We start from the raw sequence: 23846 nt of genomic DNA, 5'->3' as shown, positions 1-23846 counted from the left end.
GCTCGTAGCCCACGCCCAGCAGGGTTACAGGCCAGGTCATATGCACAATTCAGTTGTATCTCTGTCTACGAGAAATGAACAACTGGAATTCTAATACTTTTTAGCCCAATTTACATTACACCCCAGAAATGAAAGTACTTTACATCTGACAACATTGGCAGGATCTGTTCGTTGAAAACTACAAAACTTGTGAAAGAAATCAAACCAGACCAAGGTAAACGGGCAGAGGCTGTGCCTTGGAGGGTGTGGCACTCTACGCTTCTGGTCTGTGGGCTCACCCCAGTTCTGGGGACAAGCCCAGCACGAGGTGTGTGCAGATCTCGACAAGTGGGTCTGGTCAGCAAAGCACTTTTGAAACGAGCCAGTTGGAGGGACCTACAGGGGAAGAGTCCAGGGACAGAATGAGGACGCTCTGAACCGTGCGGGCGACTCCTGCACGGCTGATGTTTTCCCAAGTGCAGTGCTGAGAAAGTCGAGTGTAATCTATGAGGCTTATCATGAAACTGCCACTGCCTTCCCGTTGTTTCCGAGCCCGGCCCCCCCTTAAAACAGCCTTCCGATGGTTTACCCACGTGTTTCTAATGGAAATGCCCCCTGCTGTATGGGGGCATTATCTATAGACGACTGAGGGAGACTGAACCAGGACCCCGTCTGCCCCTGTGGTGAGAGTTTCTGTGTGAAGTTCTATAGAGGAGTATGAACACGCGCAGTCACGCACACGCACACGCACACGTGTGGGTCTTCTGCGAGTGCTGTTTGAGCTGAGCCGTGTATGTGCTGACTCCATTCCTTTTGGGTAGTTTTGTTTGTTTCTCCTGAGGTGACCATTGACTGTCTCGATGGCTTCCTTCTCTGTGCGCCTGTCGCGTCGCTGCTGGGATGGGGATGCCAGAAAGTCTGGGTTCTCCCACCCTGCCTGCCTCCAGGGAGCCTCCCAGTCCCGCAGGCTTTGCTGGGCACCACGGCCCGGGAGCCTTGCCGCTCCCCCCGAGACGGGTCCTCGCGAGGCTGTGGCGCCGCTGGTACCGGGCCTGTCGGTAGCGAGGTCCCGGGAAGCCCGTGTTTGGTTTGGCCCATGTCTTTATTGCAGAGACGTGGCTCATGGCATGAATCGCGGGTGATGTCCGGCACTGACGCGTGCTGTGAGCTGCGTGCCGGGCGGCGTGTGGACGGTGGGATGTATGTGGGTGGGGTTGGATGGAGGGAGGCCACGCGTCGTGTCTGTGTGTCTGCCTTTTCCGCCGCAGTCACTGCCCCAGAAAGGCACGCCCGTGTCCTGCTCAGGGCCTCGCCGGTGTCCAGCGTGAGGGCCGACCGTCCAGTTCTGCTCCGTCTGGCTTCACGTCTGCCTCGTCCCGGGGGGAGTGGGCGGGGAGGAGAGGCCCCTTTTCCCTGTTCGACACCCTTTTCAGGCGCCTCTCCTGCCGCCTGTCCCCGTCTCGGGGCGTCGGGAGCGGTCACTGGACACTCCCTGTCGACTTCCTTCTCTGGACGCTTGCATCCCAGCTGAGCCCTGACCGTGGAGCCAGCTTCTCGGCCAGCTCTCTGCTGCGGACCCTTCCCTGCCTTTGACCCCATCGTTTCAGCTGCCTGTGGGCATGTGCTGAAGGTGCCGTGTGCCCGGAGGCGACTTTGTTTTTCCTCCTGTGGGATGCCCTCCCTGCTGTACGCTTGACAGCAGGTTTCCGGCTGGTTTGCAATCACTGCCCCCCACCCCCACCCCCCAAGTGGAATGATGTACATAAGCGAGGAGAGCATGGGTGCGGCGGGTCTGGGCTGCACGGACCCAGGGCTCCCACGTTATGGAACCTGGTATCATCAGTTGCTGTCGATGGAACAACAAGGCAAGAAAATGGTTTCTCGTTGAATTCACAAGGTTCATGCTTTACGAGTGTGAGAAATATGTTCATGTGTGGTGAATCTGAAATACCCTCCTGTCAGGGCTGTGACACATGGGGTGCACCCTCTGTACCCCTTCAGTTCCATCCCTGCTTTGCTTGGCTTCTTAGTGGCTTCCTGTCACATATCTGATGGGAAGTACGTTGGGTTAGCTTTCTATTTTTAAGGTCGCTTATGGTCCTGACTGTGGTCTGGCAGAAGATACTTTCTCTGTTTTGAATACGGGGGTAAAGATCAGTTTGGCTGGTGAAGGCACTAAAGGAAAAAGTGTGTACTTCCTTCTGTAGTGTATTTCTCATTTGATTTCCTTACAGTGGAATCTATTTCCTGTTATCTCTGTAAATTATTCATTCTTTGAATACGTAGAGAAATGAAACACAGTTCACTTACCAAAGCTGTGCTGTCGATGCCCTAGGCTTTATTTCCATAACATTTAGAGGGACCAGCTCAGAGAACAAGCTTCCCCAGAGGCTTTTGAATCCGGTGGCATTTTTGTGTGGCTTCTACTTGAACTCGGTGCCCCTCTGGCTCTGGCACTGCGTGCTCCTGGCCTCCTGCTGGCCACGCTGCCTCCTGGCCACGCTGAGCCTGGGTCCTGGGCTAAGCATGTGACTGTGAGGAACCACGCAGCGAGCGTGTTCTGTCAGTGGCATGGCCGATAAAGTCAGGAACACAGTTGTTCTGAGTGTTAACCACCCAGAGAGAGCGGGGAAACATGGTTCAGTGTCGAGTTTCCACACTTCTCAAACCTCCTTTCACTGAACTTCCCAAGTCTTTTTTTTTTTTAATGCTGGTTAGGCAGTGGAAACCAGGGACAACCAACAAGCGGCCTGATCGGCAAAGTGCTCGCGGCCTCACAGGACCACCTGGAGGCGGAGCGGGTCCCGAGCACACAGCCTGCCGCCCCCTCTCCACGGAGGCCGGTACCCTGGGCCTGCTGCTCCCAGGCCGTGGAGGGCCCAGCCCGGGAGTTCACTGCTGGCTTTCCTCCTGATCCTCTTGCCCCGAGCCGAGGCCCCCAGCACACGGGGAAAGAAACAGCATCTCTCATGCCTCCCCAATGGCCCCCCCATCTTCCTACCCTTCTTCCAGAGCACCCCCACTCAGGCCGGAAGAGGGGCCGTCTTGGCTGGAGTCCTCTCTCCGCTGGCATCTCCTCCCCCTTGCCTGCTGAGCTCCGTGTAAACGTCAGCTCGTGGCCGACCCTTTCTGGGTTCTCCTAGACCAGGGTGGGGAGCCTCGCGTCCACGCGTCTCAGGCCCGGGAAATCGTTTGGTCTGGCCCTGCCGAGTTCATTAAATGTTGGACCAAGTCAGTTGCTAATGTTGTGTGGCCCGAGGATGATGCTGTAAATCTCCCAACGGCCCTTGGCGAGAAAGGTTCCCCACCCCTGCTAGGCAGCCATTTGGCTTCCCTTCTGGGTTCCCACGGCCTGTGCTGGAGCACCCCCTGGTCCACCCCACCCCCACCCCCGCCTCCCACGGAGCCTGGCCTCCTCGGGGTCTGGGTGTATTTCCAGGACCTGGCGTGGGATCCTGCTCATGGTCACAGATGAGCGGTACATGAGCCAGGAAAGAGCTGTGGGTGACTCCATGTGTCTGTCGGGCCCAGGCCAGTGCTGGGGGTAGCATTCGGACCCTGTGCCCTGTGCCCGACCTCCCTGCCACACGCACTTGCTCTTAGAAACAGCGTGGCCGTCCAGTGTGGGTCGTGCTGGCTGTGCTGGCAGAAGGGGATGCTTCAGGCCGGCTCCCGTAGATGGTGCTGAGCTGTAGGAACTCCCAAAGGGAGGCTTCCGCCCCATCGCCAGCAGTTCAGCCACAAGGACGTAGCTCTGTGCAGCCACTGCGGGAAGAAGGGATAGCAGACGTGGCGTGACCGACACGTGCGTTATGTGGTGACTCCGGTTGTGAATCCTGCCGGGGCGTAGAGACAGGTGGAGGGATTCGGTCACAGAGCAGACGGCGCCCGAGCCTCGGACGTTGCTGAATCAAAATGAAAACGTCGTTTTGATGGTTTGAATGAGTGGATTCAGATGCTGCTGCTGCTGCTGCTGCTGGAAGCGTGTTCATGAGCTGCGTCCTCTTAACAGATGGGGAGTCTCACGTGCTCCGGGAACTTCTGAAAGTCAGACGCTGTTAGGAACAGTCACACAGCACGGGGCTGCTGCGTACGTTTAGGCCTGTGGCCTGTCTTCCCCTAATTGGTGTGCCTTTCTTCTTAATAAGACTGGAAACACTTCCTGAGCATCGTCCGCCTGCCCCCTTAAGTTGGAAACGTGTCGCCTTAAAGAAACGTCCTGGTCCGTGTCCAGGAGCAGGGTGGTCTCTGGCCGTCCTTGGCCTCCATGGGACAATAGCCCTGGCGTCCAGTCAGCACGCGACGTCACCTGGCCAGGCCCTTACCGTGTGCCGTGTGTGCAGCTAGAGGTGCCGGGGCCTTCGGGGTGCAGCACACACCTGCTCCAATCTGGGGGTGCACTCGCCGCAGGGTGTTCCTTTTGCTCGATCTTCGAGGTGGCTTGTTATTCACGCAGAATATTTAACATAAATATTTGAAATGTTGCTTTCTGTGCCGTTGCAGGTCCTGTGGTCTTTGGAGCTGGGTCACTGGATCTCTGAGGAGCCCTTCGAGCTCTCCGACTCCTTTCCTGCCGCTCCGGTGAGTCACGCGTCACTTTGTGGTGGAGCCACAACTACAATTTCCTGAGAAACTGTTATTAGCGAAGCTGAGGGCTCAGATGTTTATTAAATCAGAACACTTATGCCCATAACTAAAAAAACTAAAAACATCCACAGAACTGAGTACTTTTTAATCTGTTTATCTGTGAGAACAAATGTGAAAATCTTTGGAAAAAGTTGTGAGAAATGCATTCTCAAAAAGTCTTAATTATGGAGCCCTCGGGACTGAGAAACAAAAGTGAGAAGGCGGGGTCTTGAGAAGGAGCTCTGTATCTCGCCGGCAGCTTTGAAAGGTGGTGCTGCCGCTGCCGTAGAGACAGAGCTGATCGGTGTGAAACGTGGCCTCCTGCGGCGTGCCCCGGCTTTGTTTCCCGTTTCCCTAAACTCGGCTTCGCCCTGACCGAGGCGAATGGGCAGGCCCCGGGCCTGGTTTCCGGAGGCTGAGGCCTGATCCCGCAGGTGGTCTCGGGCGGCCGGGGAGCAGCACTGCGCAGCTGTCGACAGGCGTGTGGCCGTTTGTTCACGCAGAAGGTTATGCCCTGGAAGACGAACGGCGATGGCCTCGGCACCGGCCTTGGTGCGTTTTGGCCGCGCGAGTGTTTGGGGTGATGATCACGTGACAAGGCATTGCCCTCTGCCCTGAATCGCTGTGGCTCTCGGGTTGTTGGGTTGTTTTGTTTTCGTTTGTAAGATGACTGCTGTGATTTCCTGTCAACTTCATAAATGTTTTCTTAAGGAGAGAAAAATGTCCCCTCGGCGCGGCCCTTTGACATCCATGTAAGGAAGTGAAGCGTAGAGTCACGCACCAGGTCCCCTCCGCACGAGAGTACGGGCAGCCCGCGTGCACCGGGCGGGTCGCCGTTAAATGCGCCTGACCCGCCTGCCTGCGTGGGCGAGCCGTGTGCGTGGTGGCGTTGCCGGTCTCTCCCGTGTCGGCCTCCCCTCGCTCTGCCGCGGCCTCACTGAGACCTGGAACGTGCTGCCCCTCCCAGCCGTGTGTCTCATCGGATGCTCTCACCTCCACACGGCGGGCGCCTCTGATGGGCTATAAAGCCTCAGGCTGGTCAGAGGGACGGAGCGAGGAGCGCGCCCGACCGGCCGGTCTGTGATGAGCTGCGGGGGCGGGCGGCCTGTGAGGCCACAGCAGTTAGAGAAGAGCGCGGACGGAGGGACACAGCGGTGGGGGACGGAAGAGGGTGAAGACCCGTGAACAGTGGCTGGTTGTCCAGCTGGCTGAGCTGCCTGGCAACTGGGTGGGAACCAGATGCCCGAGGGCCTCGCAGCTCAGAGCGGCCGTGCTCACCGCGGGGCAGCTGCCGCGTCAGACCCGGTCGGGGCCTGGGTGCGGCCTGGGCGAACGACTGCGAGGTGAGCACCAGATTTCGGTTTTGTGCGTCAAAACCCCTTTTTCAAAGTTTCCTGGTAGACATTTGTAAACACCGTACTAATACAGATTCCTTTTTCCTGAAATAACTTAAGGAGGGCGTTTAGCTCGAGCGGTACAGCTTCGTGCACGCCCCACGTCTGGGCTTCCCCTCCTCGGCCTGCCCGCCCCGCAGGGAAGAGCCCCCGGGGGCGGGTGGGTGAGGGCGGGTCTGTCCTGAGAGGGCGAGTCCTGGTCAGGATGCACGGCCGTTGATTTGGAATTAAATGGGATTGTAAATATTATCATGAAAGTTCAATGTCGTCATCTCATAAGTTATATTTAATTACTAAAATAACTTCATAGTTAACAGGCAGCAAAAAAAGTAGTACAATCTTTACATAAAATAAAAGAATACATCCTGGGAATTTCTCCGTATAAACTTGACATCTGTTTTTGAGCATTAGCTTAGAACTAAGCTGGCGACACCTATGCAAATACGCTATTTTCAGATGAAAATGTAAAGCACCCAAGAGGAGGGCAAAGGCACTGTGACCCTCCCAGGGGGCCCCTGAGTCTGTGCACGGGGCGGGGCGTGGGTGCAGCCAGACGACCCCGGAGCCCAGAGCTGTTTCCAGTTATTCACCGATGCGCTTGACACGGTGTGACACGGAGCCCGTGAGCCACCTTCTCATTTGCAGCTTAAGCTCATCTGCGCAGACGCCTGCAGGTCACGAGGTGAAGGTCGGGCTGTGCTGGGGTTGCCGAGCAGGGCAGGTGTCCGTGGGGAGTTTCGAGGGCTCTGACTCAGGCCCCGGGCGTGTCCCTCTGGGGTGGAGGGACGACGCAGCTGTGTCCCCTGGGTTCAGGTGGAGGGGTGCCGTAGGCGCAGGCCTCAGAAGTCCGCAGGCCGGATCATCATGGCCGTGGCCTTGAGCGAGTAGCCCGAGCCCTTCCAGTAGTACCACTTGATGCCGTTGAACCTGTTGGTGCTCTGCCTCTGCGGGTAGTACATTCCGTTCAGGTTGGAGGGGCCACACGCGTCGAACCACCAGCCTGTGAAGTGCAGCAGAGGGTGAGGATGGGCCACCCTCCCGGGAGCAGCACCCGCCGGTCCACGCGGCACACTGACTGCATTTTACGTGAGGGTGTCCTGAGTGCCCTGGGTGGGGCCGCAGAGGGGAGGGTGCCCCCTGCACTGTGAGCGGGGCTCGGACAGGCTTCTCCCCTTTGCTCTGGCGCTGGGAGGGGAGGCCACGGCCACGCACGGGAGTCAGAACATCTGGACGGGGACACCAAGGCCTCGGGGTGGCTCTCGGCAGCCACACCCTTTCCCGTTCCCCAGCTCAGTGAACTGGACTGATCCAGGCTCCCCCCGCCCCCTGAGAAATTCTTTCTGTTTAAAATATAACCCCAAGTTTTAAGTGTCCAGTGGAGCTAGATATAAAAAATTTAAGGCCGTAGCAGTGCTAGCTGGGTGAAGCTGGGTGAGTGTGTGGCACAGCAGGGGCTGGGTCCCCATCCGCACCCAGTGGCACCCAGTGCCTGGCACCTGCTCTCACCCTGACCCAGCCCACAGGTGCCCAGGTTTGCAGAGAGGGCGTGGATCTGAGTAAATCCTGAAACATCGTGTTGGAAGGACAGAGAGAGTGATGCCATTTATATGAAACTAAGACACGGAAGGCGGGAGCGTGGCTGTTGGTGTGAATGAACCTCACGCAGTGTTTGCTCGGGCGGGGCTGGGGCAGGGGCTGTACTTGTAGCTGGATGTTTTGTTTCTTTGGAAAATACTCTGGTGCAGTGTTTACATTGTTATGTTCTGCGATGTGGCCCCGGGACTGAGTCACCTGTCCTCCACCCGGTGCCCGAGTTCTATCCTGCGGGAGCAGCTCCAGGTGGACAAGCGGAAAGCGAGCGTCTCCCGCGGGCAGGCCTGTCTATGGATGTGGACGTTGTCATCTCCTGGCCGGTGCAGGGCCCTCGCCCACACACGCAGGAAGGGCCTACCTCCCGTGAGCATCTGCGCGCACTTGCAGATGCACCGGTCCTTGTCCGCGTCCTTGGTGCTGAAGTCGCTCCCCGGCTGGCTGATGCTGCTGATCTTGCCGGCCGACCCCGTGAGGCCCTTCAGGTGGATCCTGGGGGCACGGAGGGGAAAAGAGGGGGGATGAGCGGGGGTTTGTGTCGCCGAGGAACACTTCCCACTAAGAAGCCGTTCTGCCCAAGGGCGCCGGGCCGGCTGTGCCCCAGCAGCCTGGACCGAGCATTCCCGCGGGAATAAACAGGAACCCGCTTATCGTCAGGTCCCTAGGCAGAGCGTGTTTGGGGAAACCTGCCGCGGATATCACTGGCACAGGCTTCAGCGGGACTTGGGCCCTTCCACTCATTTTCCTGCCGCTCTGAGATAAACAGGAAGGGGGCTGTGCATGGGGAGAGGAAGGAGGGGGGCTCTGTCCAGGTCTGCAGGCTTCACCCAGACAGGACCGCGTCGTGGTGACGGGACAACCTCAGCACCGTTGTCGGTGGGAGTAGGCGGGAGGCCAGCAGGAGCGAGCAAGGGGCACTGGGTCTGGAGCGGAGCCACAGCACCGAGAGGCAGTCGAGTCCTCGTGCTGCTGTGCCCAGTGTCTGTGCAGTCGGTCAGGCACCCACTGGGCACTGGGGAAGGAACAGAGGTGCTGACCCGTGAGACAGTGGGCACGGCCCCTCCTGTCAAAGGCAGCAGCGTCTGGCTGGCCTGTGCCTATGATGGGAGGGAATGGGACGGGGAGGCGGTGGGCAAACCCCCTTCAGGGGAGCCGTGGGCGGAGGCTGGCCGGGGGCCGAGAGCAGGGTCCACGTGCTGGGTGGGGTGTGGAGCCTGGGCACCGGGTCTGCCCGTCCTGGGGTCCACGGCACAGACCCTGCGAAGCCGGAGGGAGGACCGCACTCCAGCTCCAGGTGACGGCGTCCCTGACGCCCGCTCACGCCCCACGCGTTTGCCAGTCACGACCTGGGAGATTGTTTCCAAGAACCACGTTGGGACGAGGGTGGAGAAGGGATGGGTCAGGGGCCGAGTGACCAGGCTCCGCCAGGCCCTCCCGCGAGCGTCCACACCGCACAGCCCGAGAGCCCGCGCTCCCGTCTCCACACGCGGGGTGGTTGTGGTTCCGGGTGGGACTCGTCGTGGAGCAGGGCGGGCCCGCACTCCTCGGGGTCCCAGGCACACACTCCTCCGGGGGTGGGGGGGTGTGGGGGCGGTAGGGAGGCTGTTCACTGAGGCGGCGGCCATGGAGGCGGGCGGGAGCCTGTCCCGTGGAGTCCAGGAAGCGCTGGTCCCGGCACCTTCGTGTGAGTGACTTAGATTTCAGAGTTTTCAGATGTGGCAGCTCGGAACACACGGTCATAGGCATTGACTGAATGTCCGAATTTCAGTGTTAACCTGTTTCCAAGGTGCCCTGCACGGCCCAGCCACACGGCCCCCATATGGTCTCCACGTGGTCCCCGCACGGCCCCCGCACGCCTGCCACACGGCCCCTACATGGTCCCTGCACGGCCTCCACATAGCCCCCCGCACACCTGCCACACGGCCCCTACATGGTCCCTGCACGGCCTCCACATAGCCCCCCGCACACCTGCCACACGGCCCCTACATGGTCCCTGCACGGCCTCCACATGGCCCCCCGCACACCTGCCGCACAGCCCCTACATGGTCCCCACGTGGTCCCCGCACGGCCCCTGCCACGCCTGCCACACGGCCGCCCCATGGTCCCCACGTGGTCCCCGCACGGCCCCTGCCACGCCTGCCACACGGCCCCTACATGGTCCCTGCACGGCCTCCACATAGCCCCCCGCACACCTGCCACACGGCCCCTACATGGTCCCTGCACGGCCTCCACATAGCCCCCCGCACACCTGCCGCACAGCCCCCATATGGTCCCCACGTGGTCCCCGCACGGCCCCTGACACGCCTGCCACACGGCCCCTACATGGTCCCTGCACGGCCGCCCCATGGCCCTTTCATGGCCCTTGCCCGCTGCATGGGCCCACACGGTCCCCGCATGGCCCGGCACGCCTGCTACAAAGGCTCGTGCAGGTCCTGCTCGTTGCTGGTTTCAGGTCCTGGGTTTCTCGCAGGCCCTCTCCTCAGCCTCCCACAGCCTGAGGCTGCCGCCGCCTCCTCACCCTCCTGCCTCCCCAAAGGGGAGCAAACAGGGAGGGCTGTGCTCTTGGCTGTCTCTGAGACTCGAGACTCGCAGGTGGGGCCACGGCAGGAAGTCGCTTTCTTCTGGCCTTGGGATTGGAGGACTCAGCTGCTCTGCTGTCCGTCCCTTTCGCGGAGCAGAGGAGTGAAGGCGGAGGGACACGCAGGTCACATGACATCTCCGTGTCCACGGAACTGCCTCGGCCTGACCAGTGGCCAGTGATAAAGTTTAACGTGCAAATAGTTTCCGTTTTAGTAAAAGAATTGTCTTTTACTGGTGCGGTTTTCAGTTTTCTGCCATTTGGGGACCATACATCGCAGCTGCCGTGGACGGGTGCCTTTCTGAGCCATCGGCAGTTGTTCTGATAAAATGTGGCGTGTTTCACCGGGACGGTAATGTTTTCAGGGTGACCTCTGTCTCATACTGCCAGCGCGTTAAACTGTGCTTTAAACAAACGCGCGCTTTATAAAACGGCACATTCAGAAATGGAGTTACATTTCTAAAGGAAATATCTGTTATGAACCAACTCAGACTAAAACATTTTATAATGTCAGCATACGAGGGTAATGACCCGTTTTCTAAAATCTTATATAAACAGTCTAATCCTTAATTTCTGTGTTTCTTTTTTTAAATTCCTCTGTTGTAGATTCCTAACTGTTGCCAGTTGACAAAATATTTAGCTTGGAGGTAAAACAGTGACCAGCCACTGGTGTCTGAACATTCCTCGCGGCTTCGATCTTTGGAGCGTCCTTGGGGGGGTTGAGGCCCGACACCTGTCTCGCCGCCGCCCGCGGGGGGCAGGCTCCGGGAGCCGCTCTCCCTGTGCGCCTGTGGACGGTCCAGGACTCCCGACCGCGGTCAGCGCTGGCTGGATGGCACTTGGCCGCTCTCGGGCGTGTCTCTGTCTCTGCCGGGCCCTTTACAACGCAGCAGGCTGGGGGAGGGGGCAGCGCTGGGGAGCTGCACGGCCCGCATGGTCCCCGCATGCTCAGCTGCTGGCCGTCCCTCCCCTGGGAGCCAGCTCGGGCCTGAGACGGTCCTGGTGGCAGAGGGTGTGAGCCGCCCCAGCAGGGTTCGCGTGGGGCTGTGCCAGGCAGTGACGGTTCCCGTGAGGTCCCCTGCACGTGGTTTATCTCCGACCTCAGCGTGGGCGGTGCACGTGGGCTGCGTGGTTGGCACTCACCCCCAGTCTGCCTACCAGGCTCCTTGGGGCGTGGGGGTGGCTGACATCCACAGGGCCCTCAGACCAGCTCCTGGGACACTCCTGCAGGTCCCCCTCTCCCTGTTCCCATCACGGGCACATTCTGAGTCCTTAGGAACCACACACCCATAAGTGCCTTCTCTGCAAGCCTCACCCACCCACAGAGCCTCACCTGCCCGCACAGCCTCACCCACACAGCCTCAAGGTCCTGGCTCTCAGAGCCCCTGCTGCCCTTCGGCTCTTACCGCTTTTAGAGCCAGAGAGAATTCTGGGCCGGGGTTGCCCTGTTTCTCAGAGCGTTCAGGAGTAGTGCCACCAGCTGGCGTGCAAGGTAATGTGAGGGGCAAGGGAGCTGTAGCAGAGCGCTGCAGGGGTGACTGCCCACCGTCCCCCCAATTCTCCTCTTTTGAACTTGGCAGGCACCCTGACCTTGGGCTGAATCATACAACTTGGTGTGTTTAACCTGCAGAAGACAGAGTGGTCTGAAAGCCTTTGGTGAATAATAAAACCGCCCTAGGTGTGTGATGTAGGACGCCGTCCTGACACTGCCCCGTAGGCCACACTCCACGCCCACGGAGGGTGTCGGTGCCCGGCACCTGCCAGGCGCGCCACTGGCTCCTTGCAGACAGAGAGCAGGGACCACAGACAAACCCTGTCCTCACAGCGGCCCCTGTCGGAGAAGCCCCCCGAACAGGGCGAGAGCTCTAGGAAGCAGAGGTGTTCTGGGGTGGCCGGACCGCGGCCTCAGGGAACGGCACCAGCAAGTCCTCACCTGTAGTTGAGGTCCTCGCCCGAGAGGGAGAAGTGCTCGTACAGGGCCTGGGCCTCGTTCCCCTCCCAGTCGGCCAGGCGGATCCTCAGCACGTAGCGCTTCTGGGCGGTCACCTGGGAGACAAACTCGTTCCCCAGCCAGTGCTCGCCCGCCGGGTTCCCGAAGCCCTGCAACCCGAGCGGGAAGTCAGTCCCCGTGGCTTCCCCGTGGGCTCCCCTGTGGGCTTCCCCGTGGGCTTCCCCGTGGGCTCCCCTGTGGGCTTCCCCGTGGGCTCCCCTGTGGGCTCCCCCGTGGGCTCCCCGTGAAGGCTCCCCCGTGGGCTCTCCTATGGTCTTCCCGTGGGCTCCCCGTGAAGGCTCCCCCATGGGCTCCCCCGTGGGCTCTCCCATGGGCTTCCCGTGGGCTCCCCTATGGGCTTCCCGTGGGCTCCCCCGTGAGGGCTTCCCCGTGGGCTCCCCCGTGGGCTCCCCTGTGGGCTTCCCGTAGGCTTCCCCGTGGGCTCCCCTGTGGGCTTCTCCGTGGGCTCTCCTATGGGCTTCCCCGTGGGCTTCCCTATGGGGTTCCCGTGGGCTCCCCCGTGAGGGCTTCCCCGTGGGCTCCCCTATGGGCTTCCCCGTGGGCTTCCCTATGGGGTTCCCCGTGGGCTCCTCTGTGAGGGCTTCCCGTGGCTCCCCTATGGGCTTCCGCGTGGGCTCTCCTATGGGCTTCCCCGTGGGCTTCCCTATGGGCTTCCCCGTGGGCTTCCCTATAGGGTTCCCCGTGGGCTCCTCTGTGAGGGCTTCCCGTGGCTCCCCTATGGGCTTCCCCGTGGGCTCTCCTATGGGCTTCCCCGTGGGCTTCCCTATGGGCTTCCCCGTGGGCTCCCCTGTGGGCTTCTCCGTGGGCTCTCCTATGGGCTTCCCCGTGGGCTTCCCTATGGGCTTCCCGTGGGCTCCTCTGTGAGGGCTTCCCGTGGCTCCCCTATGGGCTTCCGCGTGGGCTCCCGTGTCTGAGCTGAGTGACCCCTCCACCTCCCTCCCGTGCAGCGACCTCAGATGTCACTGTGCTGGGAGACGTGGGGTCCTCCAGAGAAGAATGGGGCCCGGGTGAGGCCAGTGTTAAGGAACTGAGCTGCACGGGAGGGAATTCGTGCTGGGGTAGCGGCTGGTGTGTGGACAGCGAAGCGCACCAGACAGCGGGCTGGCCAGCCACGAGCTGCCCGGACGCGAGCCCCGTGCTCACGCGCTCTGTCTCGTGGCATGGTCCACGCTGTACCGACAGGGCTGGTCTTTAATGGGGGGTGGGCGAGGGGGACGGACACCCGGTAACAGAACCCTTTGGTTAAAAACTTGTCCTGAGTCATTGGTTAGTTTGCGTTTGTGGTGCAAGTTGTGCGGGTCTGGAAAGTTACTTTCACAAAGAGATTTCCAGGTGGCTCAGTGACTGTTCATACCGCTTTGTACTCGTTCCACGTCCTCTGGAAGTCCACGCTGCCGTCCTCTCGTCGCTGGATGAGGGTCCACCCGCCCCCGGCGGACTCCATGTCGCAGTAGGCCTGCAAGGGAAGGGCGCGGTGACGGTGTGCGGGTGCGACTGGGTCTCCTGCTAAATGTGAGGAGCGAGATTCGTGTAGGTGCCCAAGAGCATGTGCTGGTGGGTTCGTTGGGGTGAATCTCTTGGTCTTCCAAGAAACAGATGGTTTTAAGTGAATTGAAAGCCATGACTTAAAAGGACGAAGGTAAACAGTGACACTACGCGGGTTAGTGATGGATGAAGGGATGACTGTCCTCTGTTTTAGGCGAGACCCACCAGCCGCTGACGCAGAGCGCCCTCCTCGGAGCCACTGTGAGGGGCCATCGCAGGCGGCCCCGCCCTCTCGCCTCCCCCCTGCAGACGTGCAGGGACCCGTCCACGTCCCTGAAAACCTTGGTGACGGCAGCCAGTCCCTGCACCTCTGCAGGAGGGGTGGGGGGGTCCTCGTGCAGTTCGGGTTCCCAGGACTCCCGTGATATGGTGTGTCCTGGGGCCACCCCGCTTCCCCACGTGGGGTCAAGACTGTCGGCCGTCCCTCAGCAGCAAGCACCAGGGGCCTGAGGGCCACGTGCCTGGCGTGATCCAAGCGTGGCCTGGCCGCTTGCCTCCGACTCGCGCCAGGCTCTGCCCTTTGCTCACTGCCCGGGGCACCCCCACCCCTCCCCCCCAGCGCCTCTCAGCTCTGCTGCCACGCCGGCTCGCGGGTTTAAACTTTGTCAGAACGGAATTCTTTTGGGGATGGGAGCATGCATGCTCCATTTCAACTCAGCTGGAGGTTTCTTATGAAACTAAACCCCCTGAGATAAGATCACAAAAGAAGCTCTAAATAATGAGATTATGGTGGAACGAAACGTTTTCCTGAAAATGGAGAGAAACTCCCTGGAGCACACCAGGTAGTAAATGTGGAAGTTAGGGTTCAGAGCAATGAGGAAGAGTCTTGCTTTGACGTTTTCCATGGTCCTTTCGGTGATGATGGCGAACATTTTGACAGGCAGGTTTAAACGTGCTGCTCTGTGTGCGAAACTCCCAGCGAGCCGGGCTGGAGCCCCGGGAGGCCCTGGGACTCTCCCACGTGAGGCTGCCTGCGCCGGTGCCTCCTCCCTCTCCCAGCCTCTCCCTTAGGAAACAAGTCCATTGCAAAGAAAAATGCAGCCTCGCCTGCTAGGTCAGCGGGTGGAGTGTTGGTCGCAGGCGGGCGGGTTGTGGATTGGACTCCGGCCAAGGGCACACGCCTGGGTTGCAGGCTCATCCCGGCCCCGTCAGGGCGTGTGCAGGAGGCAGCCAGTCGATGTGTCTCTCACATTGATGTTTCTCTGTCTCTTCCCCTCCCTTCCTCTCTCTCTCTCAAAAATCAATGGGAAAAATATCCTTGGGTGAGGATTAACAAATAAAAAAGAAAATTCGTCTTATCTATGCATACATGCATATGCACATACATATATATATGTGTATGTGTATGATGTATATGTGTGTGTACATACATATATATATACACAGGCCTAATATGCAAATTGTCCCCGAGAATTCAGGAGACCAGGAGTTCAATCGCTCGCTGTGACATGTGCTGACCACCAGGGGGCGGCGCAGAATGAAGGAAGGTCCAAGCCGGCAGCCAGAAGGCCCCAACCGGCCCTGATCCCCGGCCAGGCCTAGGGACCCTACTCGTGCACGAATTTCATGCACCGGGCCTCTAGTTAAGAATAAAATGATTTCCCATCTTCAGGTCATTGGACATTAGACTTGATCTGCTTGTGGGAACCCCTCGCCCTGGGCTGCAGCACCTTGTTCATTATGGTTGCCGCTGGGCACACCTGTGCAGAGCTCCGTGGAGCCCCTGCTCCCGTTATCCAGCCAGACAGCGGCTCTGCGAGGCTGTTCCTGCTCCTGTTCTCCAGCCAGACAGCGGCTCTGCGAGGCTGTTCCTGCTCCTGTTCTCCAGTCAGACAGCGGCTCTGCGAGGCTGTTCCTGCTCCTGTTATCCAGCCAGACAGCGGCTCTGCGAGGCTGTTCCTGCTCCTGTTCTCCAGCCAGACAGCGGCTCTGCGAGGCTGTTCCTGCTCCTGTTCTCCAGCCAGACAGCGGCTCTGCGAGGCTGTTCCTGCTCCTGTTCTCCAGCCAGACAGCGGCTCTGCGAGGCTGTTCCTGCTCCTGTTATCCAGCCAGACAGCGGCTCTGCGAGGCTGTTCCTGCTCCTGTTATCCAGCCAGACAGCGGCTCTGCGAGGCTGTTCCTGCTCCTGTTATCCAGTCAGACAGCGGCTCTGAGAGGCTGTTCCTGCTCCTGTTCTCCAGCCAGACAGCGGCTCTGAGAGGCTGTTCCTGCTCCTGTTCTCCAGCCAGACAGTGGCTCTGCGAGGCTGTGGCTGCCTCTGAAGTGGAGGAGGGGTAGTTGGGTCCAGCCGTGAAGTGGGACACAGGACTGTCACGGACTATTGTCCACCTCACGTGGCCCCAGAAATGGGGACGTGGCCCAAGGCCCCGCAGCAGGTCTGCGTCGACGTGGGTCCGTACACAGTCCTCTCCCGTTTGCTGGGGGCCAGGGCTCAGCTGCTCACGTCCGTCGTGTGTCATGTAACACCCACCGGGTGAGCTCGCTGCACACGCTGCCGGCTGCGAGGCTGTGTGTGCGCAGAGATGTGGATCCCAGACCCGCCCCCAGGCCGGGCAGGTGGTTGGCCCTCACTGCGCCTGCCCTGTTACGGGGTGGGGTCCTTTGGCGCCCACCCTCTGTTCGGAAGTCACTGGGTCAAGTCAGAGCCGTCCATCTTGGTTTGGAAATCAGAGCCGAGCCTCTGGGACGGGGAGGGTCCCTGCGTGTGCGTGAGCCATGCAGCCCCGGTTCTCTGACGCCCGAGACTTTGTCCAGGTTTCCAGGAACAGAGCTCATGGAAAGCGAAGTTATTGTGGCCAATTAGGTCGTGAAACTGTCAGAGTCATCCACGCAGCCAGCGGCACTGGGGGGATGCAGAGCAGGTGACAGAGGGTGGGAAGCAGGCCGCTCAGAATGCCGGCTCTGAGCTGGAGGGCTCTGCAAGTCCTCGAGCAATGGCAAGGTTATGGTCAGCCTGCGGTCACGGTACGGGACCCACTGAACAGCTCACAGCACACAGACAGGGATCCCGTGAAAGTGGAAGGAAACTGTCTCCAACTAGCAGACACTGCAGTGCTTTCCATTCCGCCACCCTGAGCGTCTGTACCGAGACCCTGGGCGTTTTCAGAAACGAAGTTGAAATATTTAGGCCGCTTTGGAAAAGATCTCCCAGAAATCTCCTCAGCGTCCATCGCTGGAATGAGCTGATACAGGGCGGAGTGGGGTGCCCGCCATGCAGGCAGCTGGCGGCCTGGCGGCTGAGGGCACTGCCGGGGTAACAACTCCCGTCTGTGGGATGGGCGGTGAGCACCAGCCCCGGCCTCGGGGGGAACACGTTACAGATCAGGAACCGGAGCTCGTCCAGCTGCAATGATGGACTCAGACACAGACGGGCAGAGCCAGGATCTCAGCCCACATCTGTCGTCACAGTCCCAGGCTGGAAGGGAATCTAAGGCACTCACCTGGACCGTTTCAGAGAAAAGGAACTTGAGAAAGAAGGCTGTTCCCTGCCATGGGCCTGAGCGACTGCTAATGTTTGAAAGGAGCACCCATCCTCATACTTCCAGCCGTCACGCCTCCCTCCCCCTCCCGGCCCTCACGCCTCCTCCTGCCGGGCGTCTCGGGTTTTCCCCTGATGCACTGCATCTAGGGCACCGGGGACATAGCTGCTTCCAAGGCTGATTGAGAGCGGAGTGCACGCCTTCTCACGTCTGTGTGCAGAGGCAGGTGTGTGCGGGGCAGGTGTGTGCGGGGGCAGGTGTGTGCGGGGGCAGGTGTGTGCGGGGGCAGGTGTGTGGTGGGGCAGGTGTGTGCGGGGGCAGGTGTGTGTGGGGGCAGGTGTGTGCGGGGGCAGGTGTGTGCGGGGGCAGGTGTGTGCGGGGGCAGGTGTGTGCGGGGGCAGGTGTGTGCGGGGGCAGGTGTGTGCGGGGGCAGGTGTGTGCGGGGGCAGGTGTGTGCGGGGGCAGGTGTGTGCGGGGGCAGGTGTGTGCGGGGGCAGGTGTGTGCGGGGGCAGGTGTGTGGTGGGGCAGGTGTGTGCGGGGGCAGGTGTGTGCGGGGGCAGGTGTGTGCGGGGGCAGGTGTGTGTGGGGGCAGGTGTGTGGTGGGGCAGATGTGTGCCGGGGGCAGGTGTGTGCTGAGGCAGGTGTGTGCTGAAGGCAATGTCTGCTCACCTGCACACCTGGCTGTGCTGGTCCCAGAGAACAGCCCTGGGGGAGGGAGGAGGTGTGGCCCCTGAGCCTTTGGGGTGCCCCATTGATACTTGAAGTAACTACTGAAAGGGGAACTGTGGCTGTTCATTGGGAGGTGTTTTCTTTAAACTTAATGAAAGGGTGTCACACTTCAAGGAAGACAGCAGACAAGCCGGAGGCCAGGAGAGGGGAGTGAGAAGGAGCAGTGCGCCGTGCGGTCAGCGCGGACCTGGAGCCCGTGGGACGGGCGGAGTGCCCTGCCCGCAGCTGGGGGACCGGGGGAGCCCTCACCTTTGTCTCCTCCGTGGAGTTGGGGAAGGTCAGCGTGTAGACGCCGCTGGTGGTCAGGCCGGACTTGAAGGCCTCCGCGCAGTCTCGGAAAGTGACTTGCTCCTCCTTCGCGGCCGGGGCCGGCCTAGCTGCTTCCAGAGATAGAAGAGCGTTTACGTGGGGCTCATGGCAGATGGAAGGTGGGTTCCGAGAGGCACTCCTTTGGGGAGTTTATTACGGTTGAATGCTCACCGTGAGTAGGAGGATGTGCTGGTTTGCCACCCTTTCCTAAAACCTTACTCTTGCGGCCTCAGTGACCATTACCTGCAGACCATGCTGCCTGCTTCATCATCAGCTTCACCCTCAGCTAGAACAAACTATGACTTTTCAAATTCTTCCATCTTGAGTAGAACCAGATACAGTTATTACAGGAGAATAAAAGAACATCCCCCAAGCAGTGTACCTGCCAGGGCTGCACGCACCCCTCAGCCCTCACCCCATGTTGGCTGGGATGAGCAGAGCAGAGAGTCTGGGCCTTTAGGAAAAGAACACTTTTCCTAAATGACACGAGTTTGAAACTAGCTGGAGGCCGGGTGTGGTACCCTGGCCCCGTGAGAGAACTGCCACTGAGCATCAGGTTAGTCCTGTGTCCCTGTGTTTGCGTCCTGGCTGAGTAGGATCCTTGTCTACGTGCTTCTGCTGAAATGTGGGTGTTAGAGGAGGGAGCAGTGTTACCCAGTGACTGACAGTGTCTCCTTCAGTCTTCACACAGCCCTCGGGGTGACGACATTACCCTGCCCAGCCTCATATATCCAGCGATTGATGGAATTAACTCACAGGCTCTGTGAAGCCCATGGATCAAAAGTATGTTTGGGATGTTTTGCTTCATAACAGTTATTTTGTGTAAATACATCCCTCTCCCTTCCTTCCATTTTGTCCTTTTTACTTGGTTCTGTATTGAGACCCTGTAAAGCTTTTATATCAAACTAGAGGCCCGGTGCACAAAAATTTGTGCACTTGGGGGAGGAAGGGGTCCCCTCAACCCGGCCTGTGCCCTCTCGCAGTCTGGGCCCCCTCGGGAGATAATGACCTGCTGGCTTAGGCCTGCTCCTGGGTGGCAGAGGGCAGGCCCATTCCCTAGGTGCATCCCCTGGTCGGGCTCAGAGCAGGGCCGATTGGGGAGTTGGGGCGCCGCCCCCTGTCATACACAGAGCAGGGCGATCGGGAGGTTGTGATTCCACCCTCAGCCACGCTCAGGGTAGGGCCAATTGGGGGTTTGGGGCACCATCCCCTGTCACACTCAAGGCAGGGTCGATGGGGAGGTTGCGGCGCCACCCCCTATCATGCACAGAGCAGGGCCAATCAGGGGGTTGGGGCATTTCCCCCTGTCACTCACAGAGCACGGCCCATCAGGGGGTTTGGGCGCTGCCCCCTGTCACGCTGATCCCGGTGCCGGGAGGCCTCGCGGGCTCCTCTGATCCCGGTGCTGGGAGGCATATTACCCTTTTACTATATAGGGTAGAGGCCTGGTGCACGGGTGGGGCTGGCTAGTTTGCCCTGAAGGGTGTCCTGGATCAGGGTGGGGGTCCCCACTGGGGTGCCTGGCCAGCCTGGGTGAGGGGATGATGGCTGTTTGCAGCTGGTCACACACCCTTCAGGGTGGGGGTCCCCACTGGGGTGCCTGGCCAGCCTGGGTGAGGGGCTGAGGGCTGTTTTCAGGCTGGTGGGTGACTGAAGCTCCCAACCGCTCCTTTTTTTCTTTTTTTTTTTTTTTCATTCTGGGCCAGCTTTAGCTCTGAGGCTCCAGCTCTTAGGCCTCCACTGCTGAAAGTAGGTTTCTGGCCTTTGCTTACAATGTTGCGATCCTGCTGGAAGCCCGGCAGATTTCTGGGGTTTTGTTTAGCTTCTATGTTTGTTACATAGTTGCTTGCAGCTCAGAGGCCTGCAGCGGCAGGCAGCAGGCGGGGGACGTTGGAGTCCTCCGTCACTGAAGCAAGCAAGCCTCATGTTAGTTTCAAGCTGCCTGGCTGCCGGCCGCCATCTTGGCTGGCAGTTAATTTGCATATTGCTCTGATTAGCCAATGGGAAGGGTAGCGGTCGTACGCCAATTACCACGTTTCTCTTTTATTAGATAGGACCAGAGGCCTGGTGCACAACATTTGTGCACTGGGGCAGGGCATGCCTCAGCCCAGCCTGCACTGTCTCGCAGTCCGGGAGCCCTCGGGGGATGTCCGACTCCCCGCAAGCGTAAGCCATCAGTCGGACATCCTCAGTGCTGCTGTGGAGAGGCTCCTCCCACCACCTCTGCACTCGCTCACCAGCCATGAGCCCAGCTTCTGGCTGAGCAGCGCTCCCCCGTGGGTGCACACTGACCACCGGGAGGCAGCTCTTGTGTTGAGCGTCTGCCCCCTGGTGGTCAGTGCGCATCATAGTGACCAGTCGTTCCGCCGTTGGATCAATTTGCATATGACTTTTATTATATAGGATATGTAAGAGAAGAAATGCCTTTTCTGAAAGATGAGAATTTTTTAGAATGTTGAGAATTTCACTGACTGAATTCCACTGCACTGGAGCTAAGGTGGGTGTGGCCACTAGCGTGTGCATGACTGAGGGGAGGTGGCCGCACTTACTGCCCAGCATGGACACCAGCATGTGCATGACTGAGGGGAGGTGGCCGCACTTACAGCCCAGCATGGACACCAGCGTGTGCATGACTAAGGGGGGGGTGGCCGCACTTAACAGCCGACGTGGACACCAGGGTGTGCATGACTGAGGGGAGGTGGCCGCACTTACAGCCCAGCATGGACACCAGCGTGTGCATGACTGAGGGGAGGTGGCCGCACTTACAGCCCGATATGGACACCAGCGTGTGCATGACTGGGGGGGTGGCCGCACTTACTGCCCAGCATGGACACCAGCGTGTGCATGACTGAGGGGAGGTAGCCGCACTTACAACCCAGCATGGACACCAGCGTGTGCATGACTAAGGGGGGGGTGGCCGCACTTAACAGCCGACGTGGACACCAGCGTGTGCATGACTGAGGGGAGGTGGCCGCACTTACAACCCAGCATGGACACCAGCGTGTGCATGACTGGGGGGAGGTGGCCGCACTTACAGCCCGATATGGACACTAGCGTGTGCATGACTAAGGGGGAGTGGCCGCACTTACAGCCCAGCATGGACACCAGCGTGTGCATGACTGAGGGGAGGTGGCCGCACTTACAGCCCGATATGGACACCAGCGTGTGCATGACTGAGGGGAGGTGGCCGCACTTACAGCCCGATATGGACACCAGCGTGTGCATGACTGAGGGGAGGTGGCCGCACTTACAGCCCAGCATGGACACCAGCGTGTGCATGACTGAGGGGAGGTGGCCGCACTTACAGCCCAGCATGGACACCAGCGTGTGCATGACTGAGGGGGGGTGGCCGCACTTACAGCCCGATATGGACACCAGCGTGTGCATGACTGAGGGGAGGTGGCCGCACTTACAGCCCAGCATGGACACCAGCGTGTGCATGACTGAGGGGGGGTGGCCGCACTTACAGCCCGATATGGACACCAGCGTGTGCATGACTGGGGGGGTGGCCGCACTTACAGCCCGATATGGACACCAGCGTGTGCATGACTGAGGGGAGGTGGCCGCACTTACAGCCCAGCATGGACACCAGCGTGTGCATGACTGAGGGGGGGTGGCCGCACTTACAGCCCGATATGGACACCAGCGTGTGCATGACTGGGGGGGTGGCCGCACTTACAGCCCGATATGGACACCAGCGTGTGCATGACTGGGGGGGTGGCCGCACTCACCGCCTGACGTGGACACGAGGGTCAGCAGGCTGTGCACGGTCTCCATGAGGTCGTGCTGCTGCTTCTGCAGGATGGAGTTGTTCACTGTCGCCGTCACCAGCTGCTTCTCGAGCTCCTCGATGATGGAGTTCTGCTTGGACACCAGCACCTGCAGCTGGTCCTTCTCCTCTTTCATGGACTGGAGCTGCACAGTGTGCTTGCCTTCCATGTCGAGCACTTTCTTCTCCAGGACGCTGGGGAGGGAAAGCGAGTCAGCGATGCAGGTGCTCGCGCCCCACAGCCCAGGCCGTGCCGTCGGTCACTCCCATAACTCGCCCAGGGGCTCATGTCCTTGGAGTTTCTGCTTCTCCAGGGCACGTTAACATGTCAGAGGAGCCGGCCCACGTGGCTCCGTGGTTGGGCATCGACCTGTGAACCAGGAGGTCACAGTGCGACTCCCCGTCAGGGCACAGGCCTGGATCGCGGGCTTGATCCCCAGCAGGGGCGTGCAGGAGGCAGCGATCACTGATTCTCTCATCAGTGATGTCTCTCTCTCTCCCTTCCTCTCTGAAATCAATAAACATAGCTTTTAAAGATGTCAGAGCAGGCAGTTGCACGGTGATGTGGCCGCAGCCCTGAGGGAGCTCTCAGGCCGCTCCGGGGGCAGCAGGTGGCCATGCCGTCCCTCTGGAGGGACTTGAGGAGGACATGCCCTAGTGAGAACGTCAGGGCTGCGGCAGGTTATCTGTCCCAGGATGTCTGTGGTAGGAAGGCTGGCAACCACGGCCTCGCGGAGAGGAGCGTGGACCATGCAGAGGTGCCTCAGCATTGGGAGCACAGGTGGGCAGGGCCGTGGGAAAAGCAGGCTGAGCCCCTCCCTCCTCACGTGACCTCGCATGTTACCTGGGCAGGCCTTGCGCTCTCTGGCTCTCAGTGAATGCCCTGCCTATCACAGTGAACATCGCTGCACACAGTGACGTTGTAAACGAAGGCACGAGGTGCGTGGCCTCAGAGGCCCTTCTGCTCTGTGGTCTGGCTCGGTTGCGCTTCTTTGGGGCAGTACATCTCCATCTTTACCCCGGTGGACATTACTCAGCCACGGAACCGGCCACCCAGTAAAGCCTTCTCCGTGAGCGTGAGCATTCAGCATGAGCAGTTACCATCAGACACTCAGTTGTATCTGGTAGCTGCACCCAGCCCTCGGTCCCTGGGAATCGGGACAGTAGCTCCTGTCAGCGCCTCGCCGGCAAGTAGCCCGTTTCTCCACGCGGTCACGTGCACTCGACGTGCACCGTTTCCCATATCCTTCTCAGTGGCCATTCCTGAGCAGGCTCCTTGATATCAGCCAAGTCACTCTCAGTTGTACGTCACCATCATTAATTAAAAACCAAGGTGACTCACCACAGCAGAAGGTAACAAGCATAAATGCGCAAAGCGTCAGCGTTCTGCCGGACGTCACTGCCAGCGCCCCCGGGCTCCAGCTTTGGAGCCACTCCTGCGGGCACTCCGTCCGGCCTCTGCCGCCCGCACACTGTTCCACGGGGGCGTGAGAGATGGGGTCACGTGGCCCAGAGCGTGAGTGGATGTGGGGACACGCGGGCAGGAGTTTTCCCAAGAAACGAGTTTATTTCTCCCCGACTGGACCAGCATAGCTGCAGAGGCTGCCGCATGCTGATCTCAAAGGCCTCCTCGAAGGCAGGAGCCACGCCAGGCTCGGTCCTCCCCGACCAGAGGACAGCCTGGCCGGCCGCCCCGGAGTGCGGGCACAGATGCCCCCAGCGCTCCAGGCCGCTCGTCCTAGTCAGAGCAGCACTGCACGTGCAGGGCAGGCCCAGCGCTGGCTGAGACCTCAGCTCAGGGAGCCGCACCCGCACTTTCAATGAAAGGAAGCACCA

At 60.0% G+C, this 23846-nt stretch overlaps 2 protein-coding genes and 1 long non-coding RNA gene across 5 annotated transcripts in view; 2 read left to right on the top strand and 1 right to left on the bottom strand.

Moving 5' to 3' along the window:
* The window catches only part of MCPH1 (microcephalin 1), a gene marked incomplete at its 5' end in the record, with an annotated part of 100561 nt that overhangs the window by 26936 nt on the left and 49779 nt on the right, over positions 1-23846 (top strand). The window contains one exon of the mRNA XM_081084502.1: positions 4483-4560. Within this exon, the coding sequence (XP_080940628.1) occupies positions 4483-4560 (78 nt within the window). The remainder of the gene's footprint in view (positions 1-4482; positions 4561-23846) is intronic.
* ANGPT2 (angiopoietin 2) overlaps positions 6268-23846 on the bottom strand; it is a 45011-nt gene continuing 27432 nt past the window's right edge. Inside the window, exons 4-9 of one of the 3 annotated variants that reach the window (XM_081084503.1) lie at positions 21973-22205; positions 18182-18309; positions 13533-13634; positions 12101-12267; positions 7951-8081; positions 6268-6999 (exon numbers count right to left, since the gene is read on the bottom strand). In XM_081084503.1, coding sequence (XP_080940629.1) covers positions 6839-6999; positions 7951-8081; positions 12101-12267; positions 13533-13634; positions 18182-18309; positions 21973-22205 — 922 coding nt within the window. In that variant the 3' untranslated portion in view covers positions 6268-6838. Of the gene's footprint in view, positions 7000-7950; positions 8082-12100; positions 12268-13532; positions 13635-18181; positions 18310-20616; positions 21038-21199; positions 21704-21968; positions 22206-23846 lie in introns of those variants that run through there. The other 2 variants (XM_081084504.1, XR_013995587.1) reach the window with 2 other exon arrangements.
* On the top strand, positions 19935-23030 carry LOC308514361. The gene is made up of 3 exons (XR_013995588.1): positions 19935-21027; positions 21188-21674; positions 21940-23030. It is a non-coding gene; the product is annotated as an uncharacterized lncRNA (long non-coding RNA).

Source organism: Myotis nattereri (genome assembly GCF_964212035.1).
Source record: "Myotis nattereri genome assembly, chromosome: 2".
Classification (NCBI taxonomy): Eukaryota; Metazoa; Chordata; class Mammalia; order Chiroptera; family Vespertilionidae; genus Myotis; species Myotis nattereri.
This window is presented reverse-complemented; position numbering and strand designations above follow the sequence as displayed.